Raw genomic sequence first — 7979 nt, 5'->3', positions numbered from 1 at the left:
CATTTGAGTTTTGAGGGCAGAGTACCCTGACAGTTGACATCTGTTAACTTGTGTCCTAGCAGCTTAAAGTATTTGAAGTTTCCATGCTACATCTTGCCACATTCCTTCAACAATTCATGGTTACTAAGTTAGATTTGGGGTGGTAGCTCAGACAAAAAGACAATGAGAAAAAAAAAAAAACTCAATGTGTAATAAGTGAGAATGCTGGCATCCAGGGATTCCCAGGTATAAGAAGTGTCTGCTCTTCTAGTTTCCATGAATAAGTAAGCCAGCTACTGCAAAAGAGATGGAGGGCTGATGGCTCAGGATTTAAGAGCATTGGTTTCTCTTTTAGGGGACCGGGATTCAGTTCCCAGCACCAACATGGTGGCTCACAAATATCTGTAACTCCATTTCCAGAGGAATCTAGCACTCTCTTCTGACCTTCTTAGGCACTGCACACATGTGGTGTACAGACATACATCCAGACAAAACACCTATATACATAAGATAAAAAACAAACAAATATTTGAAGAAGGAAACATACATATTATTTTGTTTAAATGTATGTACATTATTTTTTAAAACAGCTAAGACACAAAAGCTTGTTAAACTTTTATTTCCCAGCTGCCAAATAACACACTCATTAAGTTCTTTATGGATATTGGACTAGAAGTATCAGGAGAAATAATCACCAAGTGGCCTTAATAGAGCAAACTGTGAAAGTTTGTGACTTCTTCCTATAGAGGTCTAGCTAGTATAGTATAGTATGATATGTTATGATATGGTATGGTATGGTAGGGTATGGTACGGTATGTTATGGTATGGTAGGGTATGGTAGGGTAGGGTAGGATAGGGTATGGTATGGTATGGTAGGGTAGGGTATGGTATGGTATGGTATGGTATTGTATGGTAGGGTAGGGTAGGGTAGGGTAGGGTAGGGTAGGGTAGGGTAGGGTAGAGTAGACTCAGCCTGGGTGAGAGACAGAGCCCAAGTGCTGAGTAGAAGAAGAACAATATCAGGGAGATCTGCATGCCTTTACAGACATCATGAGGAATTCAGGCATCATTTTGTGGAATATTATACACACAACTCCAGGAGATCTCTCTACCATCCCCCTTTCCTCCTTCCTTCCCTTCTTTACCCTCCTCCCTCCCTGTTCCCCTTCTCCTTCCTTCACCCCTTCTCCTCTTCTCCCTCTTCCCTCCCCCCTCCGCACTTCCTCCCTCCTTACCCTTGCTTGTCTTAGGTTTTTATAGTACCTTCCCTCCTTTCTCACTCCTTCCTTCTGTGTCTCTCACAGACACATTTTTTAAAAGCTCTATTATTCTTTCTGATCTATAAATAACCAAGAACTTCAATATATGCATGCTTGTGCAACTGCTTTTTGCAAAACATGATCCTGTATTATTACTTGGAAATTCCTCTTTACTTATTTCGGGAATAATAGGTTCATTGTCATCTGCCCTGCAGTTTTATAGGCTGGTCCCTTTACAGTCCCAGCACCTTCCCAACTGACTTAAAACAAAATACACACAGCATTTTCTTCTCTTTATTCCACCACCATCACTTCCTCCTCCTCCTCTTCTCTTCCTCCTCCTCTTCCTCTTTTTCCTCTTCCCCCTTCTTCTTTAAAATTCATGCCTGGAAACCCACCCTCCCACTCCCCTTTTGAAAGAAAGCCTGGGGCCAGTAAGATGGCCCAGGAAACTGCTGCCGAGCCTGACAGCCTGAGTTTGATTCCTGGAATACACAAAGTGGAAGGAGAGAATGGATCTCCCCTGTGGTACACATGAGCATGTGCGCATGCACATACAGACTGGATAAGAGGTAAGTAAATAAATAAATGTGAAATAATGTAAAAGCAACCTTTAAAGTTGGAAGACAAATTTTAATAAGATTTGGATGTTAGCTGCTGCGACTGAAGAACAAAGAATAAAAAGAAGATAAGTTGTAGAGCTTCTACAATGGGGTGGGGTCCAAAGATAAGATTTCAATTCATCTGGGCCCAGAAACCAATGTTTCCAAGCACCTAGCAATGCTCATGTTCTGTATGACCTTAGGTCACTCAGAATAACGCATGTTTTTAAACAGTGTCCTTTCCTGATTGGAGTGCTTCTGTGTCATGTTGAGGAATTCTACCTCTCAGTAAATAAGAAGAAAAGTACAAAACTGATCGAACAATGTCAACTTTGCTTAGTACAGTATCAGGGAAAACAAGTTGTCTAAAAGGACCACCGATCTTCCCAGTAACTTCTCAAAAGGTCCTTCCACCGAGAAATTGATTTTTCTTCTGCTTCAGTTGTCTGTGCCTCCCAGAGGTCTCTCTGTCTTCATTTAGGGTACATTTGCACAGACCATGATTTTAAAGCTCATTTTCTTTTGTTTAGCAGCCCACTGAAACACTTTAAATATGCAACTGTGTACCCTGATAGGTTGGGCTGGCTTTTCTATTAGTTTGGGAGACAGACTGTCTCCTGTTAGTACAAATTGATTGAATTATGAAAAATTTCAAGCTCTAGAACTGCTCGACTTTGCTTGAGTTCCACTGTTTTGTGTTACACCTTTCTCTTTTCCATATGTATGCTTACTTTAATGTATCTCAACAATCTCTGAGCATGAGTAGATATATTTGTGTGTGTGCGTGTGTGTATGTATACATGTATATATACATGTTTTTCCATTAGTTGTAGAGCTAATATATATATATACTAGTTTTTCCATTAGTGGTAGCATACTAAACATTTTACTTGGCTCTTACTTTCTTTTTAGGATAACATTATTATTCTTTGAGATCATTTTATAATAATATAATTCCCCTTATTTCTCCAAATGGCCCCAGAGAATTTCATTCCTCATAGGTAATTAGTCATATATTAATGTTAATATAGAAGAATTACCAGGCTGTTTAAATATTATGAAAATTTCTACTAACACAACAGATGAAATTTTTGTGAAATTTCAGAAGTGGGTTGTTGGGTTAGTTAGGAAATGCTTTTTTTCTTCCTTTTGTTTTTGTAGTAATGGTCTTGCTGTGTAAGCCTGGAACCTGATACATAAACCAGACCAGCCACCACACCCAGTCTAGGTAATATGTTTCATATATTGGTAGATGTTAGCGAATTTCCCCAATTCACTTACCCATCATCTTTACCAACACTGTTTATTAGCAAATTCTCCTAACAAGTGGCATTCTATAGTTCATATTTGTGTTTCTTTCATAGAAAGTCAACTTGAACATATTTTGTATGTTCAAAACCAAATACACTTCTTTCCTGAGACTCAGTGATAGACTATGATATGCATGCCTATCATATAATGTGTGGTTTGTTTATGAATATAAGACATGATATAACCTCGATACACACTTGGGAGAGACTGAAAAGAAACAGTTGCTGTGGTCCAAGCCTAGCCTGATGGGAATCTGCTGATGTGCAATCAACACCTTCTGAAGAGTCATCAGTGGAGGCCTCCCTATGAGATAGATCTGCAAACTAAGATCTAATGAAGGTGAAGGAGACAGCATGGTGGATATTGGAGACAGACAAGGAGACGGCAGGCTCCAGTGGGCAAGGATGATGGTAGACAGAGCAGAGAGTAGATGAGATTTGGACAAAAGTCAACTCTGAGTGAGGTTGTGATTCAGTGTGAGGGGGAAGCGGGCATGTCCTCTTCCATGCACTCGAACGACCCCTAGAGACCAGCTACTGCCACAAGGACAAAGCAAACTTGACCCAAAGGATGACATTCCATTAGCAATATTTATAAATGGAAGGGTGACATGGCAGAATGCTTTGGGAAGGTCTGGCTACTGAGGAAGGTGATCCAGGAATTCAGGGCTATTGGCATGTAATCTACATGTTTGTGATTGTGCCATAAAAGCAGGTAAGGGGTCATCCAAAGAGGGGGTACACTGCCCCAGAAAGATTAACCTCCATTAACTAGCCTGGGTGTGAAGAAAGTCACTTGAAACATGCTAGGGGAAGCCCAGGTGTGTGTGTGTGTGTGTGTGTGTGTGCATGTGAAGTGCTGATCCCCAACAGGTATTCTTTTTTTTCCTTTCTCTCTGAAAATGTCCCTGCCCTGTCTTATATAATGTACATGTGAGAGGAATTGCACACCGTGAGAGCTGGACGAGGCTTGTGATTCCTTTGCTCAACCTCCTAATTTTAGGGCAAAAGAAAGGCCATCTTTACTAGCATGCACATTTACATATGTAGTTTGGTTACTCGCACTTACTGTTGAGTATAGATCTTTCTCGCGTTTTCTGACCGCAGAGATTTCTTGGATGAAAAACATCTAATTTAGAAAATGATCTATCTTGAACACTTTGTTGCCCATCATTCAAACCGCACAGATTTCAATAATCTTAGAAACAAAAACTGAGAGAGCAGACATTAAATTCCTCCAGCGCAATAGGTTTCAGCCTTGGTGTCTGAACCGATAGAAGCCCCTTCCTGGTCTAGCTCCTTCTCCCCTCCGCCTGTGAGCCCACCGCATGGGAACCCACAGCACAAGGCACTCAGGTCCTCACTTCTGCTTCAGGGATGCTCTCAGCCTTCTGCTTCACCGAGGATCCTGTGATCCGATTCAATCTAATTAACAGCTGATTAGGGAGCATCTCTAAGCTTTTGGAAGGCACTAAGCGAGTATCTAGACGCGGGTGTTCATTGGCGAAGATGTCCCGACCGACCCTCTCCTTGAGAAGAAGCAGCTGGAGCTTAAATCTAACCCCTTCCATAATTCACATGGTTAAAGAATCCCTCCCAAGGTTCCTACTAATAGTGCTCCAGATACATTCTCCCAAAGGTCCCCCCAACGCCTGGAGGTTACTGCTTGGCGCCAGCTCTGATGCTGCAAGGAGGTGACGGACAAAATGCTGCCTTGGGTATCTGTCATCAGAGGACTGGGACTAAGCAGTGCCCAGCAGCTCACCAGCCACTGCCAGGGCAGAGGAGCTCCTGGGTCCGGGTCCGCTTCCCTTGTGCGCCAACCAGGGCGCGGCAACCCGGCTTGCCTCCAAGTTTCCCCGGACACTCTCCTTTCCTCATGGCCAGTGTTCGTCCCCATCGTCCTAAGCCCCGCGGCTCCCACCCTTCCCCTCTCTCTTCCACTGCGGTCCATTGCCTGCAGGCAGAGTTCAAGTTCAGTCCCGGCTTTTGCTCTGAATTTAGAAAAAGGAGAAGGGGTGGGAGAATTGGAGGGAGCCGGCTAGTCGGGCGAGGCCGAGGGGAGGCGGAGAGAGGTGGCCTCTGATTGGTTGGGGAGGGGGAGTGGAGGCACGGAGTTTCCCACAATGCCCCGGTGCGGTGCAGCCGCGGATGGATGCTGCGGGAAGGGGCTGCCATTTGCTGCCCCTGCCAGCGGCGCGCGGACCTGCCCGCGCTCACGCCGCCTCCAGCGCCCTCAGTCCGACCGGCCTCTGCAGCGGCACCGCCTCGGCTTCTTTCGCGGCCGCCGGAGCGGTCGCCATGAACCCCAGCTCCTCGGCGGGAGAGGAGAGAGGGGCGACGGGCGGCAGCAGCAGCAGCGGAAGCGGCGCCGGGAGCTGCTGCCTGGGTGCCGAGGGCGGCGCGGACCCGCGGGGTGCAGGGGCAGCGGCGGCGGCTGCCTTGGAGGAGCCCGCGGCCGCCGGACAGAAAGAGAAGGAAGAGGCGCTGGAGGAGAAGCTGAGGGACTTAACTTTCCGGAAGCAGGTCTCTTACAGGTAGGCGCGGGAGCTAGCGAGACAGGTGCCGCCCAGGGCGGGGGACGCTTGCTCTAGCTCCTGAGAGGCACTTCTGTAGAGTTGGGGCGCAGTCTCTCTCTCTCTCTCTCTCTCTCTCTCTCACTCTCTCTCTCCTCCGTCTGTCTGTCTGTCTGTCTGTCTGTCTGTCTGTCTGTCTGTCTTCCCTCACTCTCTCTCCCGGGGGATAGGTTGTTCTCATCCTCTAATTCTATGTTGAAGGGAAGAAGTGGGGTGTCCCAGCTTCTCCTTGTAACACCCAGGTAGGGTGCACTTGTAAGAGAAGGGAACACTAAGGTCAGAACAAGATCACACCCGTATCCTATCTGTGAGTGCATGGGATGCAGACCTAGACTTGCCCAGTTTGAAGAAGAGTCGCCAAAGTTGCCCCTAGGCTAGTGTCCTCAGCACTCCCTCTTCCTCGCAGAGTTCGCTGGGTGAGCCTTGGGCACTCACCGGATGGCTGAGCTCTGTTCTGACAGGCAGCAAAGAACAACCTATACAGAAGAGAAATCCTTATGGGAAGTTCTTGTCAGTTAAAGACTGGTGAGGTGTGGGTCTCTTCCTGTAGGTATGTAGGTATGTCAGTGGGTGTTGGCGCTAAGTGCGTGTGTGTTCTCTCCCACTCCCAGTGTGTCCAGAAGAAGCTGTGGACAGCCTACTCCCAGGCTTCCTCCCTGACCGCCAGTCCCAGTTGGGGGGAGAAGAGTTCACATTGGCACCTGAGGCTGGATGTATCTTGACACTAGGACAGTGTACGATGAATGTCCGCACAATTACGCTTTTAAAAAGCCCCAGTTGGGTCAGGATGCAAACCAAAGTGAAGATTTAATGGTTCCCTACGCTCCTCTCCCATCTCCAGGCAAGAGAGAGAGAGCGCCGAGACCACCCTCACTGGTGATTTCTTTTAAAAGTTGAGGCAATAAGCAGCATATTGCTGGGTCTCAGAGTGATACTTGAAAAGGGGGGGGGTCAAAGGAAAGCATCTTTGGAGCCCTCCTCCTTTTGGGTTAGCATTCCCTTCTAGAAAAACCATCTAAAATATTAAGCCTGTCACACCATGTGCTGTTATGTAAGCAAAAGCAGATGACAGAGGTGTGTGGGTTGCGAGGGTGTGCTCTGTTTATAGGGGCAGGTGTGTGAATCATTGGGATCCCCACAGGCATTGCCTGGACTGGAGGCCCTGTCATCGGGGCATGTGCTCTGTGTCTAAATGCCTGCTTCTGCTGATTCCTAAATGCTCTCCATAGCCAGGTGGCTGCTGCGGCATCCGCTGCTTGCATTTTGCTCTCCATGAGCAGAGGGAGTTTCCCACCTGAGTTGTTCTCTTAGTTACTCACACAGATCAGATCCAAATGTATCTTTTTATATTTTCGGTTTCTAAAAATAGGCAGATGGGGGGGTAGTGGGGTAGGCCTAGGGAGGTAGGCTAGGACACAGGCAGTTCAGTTCTACTTATGATGGTCTGTCTGGCTCTTAGGGGAACAGGGACTATATTCAGCCTAATTTAAGTTGAGGGGGTGTTATCACGTGAAATACACTGTGGGTCTGGGCTTCTGGGCTAAGAGAGGCTCCTGGGTCATTGATATTCATGAGACTCCTCATTGGGTAGGGCCGTGAAGCCAGAATTTGCAAGGGAAATCACTTGAGCTTGCCTCTTGGCAGGGGTCATTCTCTGAGCCTCTCTCCTGGAAAAGCATAGTGTAGGGGCTGCAGCTTTCTGGGCAGAATGTTCCCACAGGCACGCAGAAGTGTGTTCATACACAAACAGACATGGAAGCAGGAACATTTTTTGCATGAGAGGAACAGAACTTGACACTGGACTGTCTTGAAACCCACTGTGGTGGGTTTTATTTCTTGGATGCTATTTCTTTTTGAATAAAGCCTCACACACAGCACCTCAGGTGGCTGGTCAGAAGGTTTGCAGTCCCCAGGTGAATAGCCTTCACTCTTTGTGGGTGATGGTGGCTGTCACACTCCTCAAGTGATGCTTACACACCAATACCTGAGAGTTGCTGTCTCCAAGGGTCAGTCATTGACCCTTGAACTCATAAACTGCTCAGCCGAAGCAAGCCAGGCAGTCTTATAGGCAAGAAGGGCAGTGGGTAGTGATCTCGCCTGGCATGGGTTAATCCTGGGTCATCTCTGTATTTTGGACACTGCTATGTATTTGTTTTTAGAGTCATAGCAAATGGTCTTCCTGTTTGCTGTGGTGGCCCTTTGTGCTGGGCTCAGAGGTGGCGCTGAACTGGATGGTCTTGATGAAAGGACTCT

The 7979-nt window shown here is 46.7% G+C and overlaps 1 protein-coding gene across 2 annotated transcripts in view; it reads left to right on the top strand.

Moving 5' to 3' along the window:
* Positions 1 to 5291: 5291 nt before the first annotated feature.
* The window catches only part of Dgki (diacylglycerol kinase iota), a 453557-nt gene continuing 450869 nt past the window's right edge, over positions 5292 to 7979 (top strand). For both annotated transcript variants that reach the window (XM_052173449.1, XM_052173448.1), the window contains exon 1: positions 5292 to 5687. In XM_052173449.1, the coding sequence (XP_052029409.1) occupies positions 5302 to 5687 (386 nt within the window). In that variant the 5' untranslated portion in view covers positions 5292 to 5301. The remainder of the gene's footprint in view (positions 5688 to 7979) is intronic.

The sequence above is a fragment of the Apodemus sylvaticus genome, chromosome 2 (assembly GCF_947179515.1).
Source record: "Apodemus sylvaticus chromosome 2, mApoSyl1.1, whole genome shotgun sequence".
In the NCBI taxonomy this organism is placed as follows: Eukaryota; Metazoa; Chordata; class Mammalia; order Rodentia; family Muridae; genus Apodemus; species Apodemus sylvaticus.
This window is presented reverse-complemented; position numbering and strand designations above follow the sequence as displayed.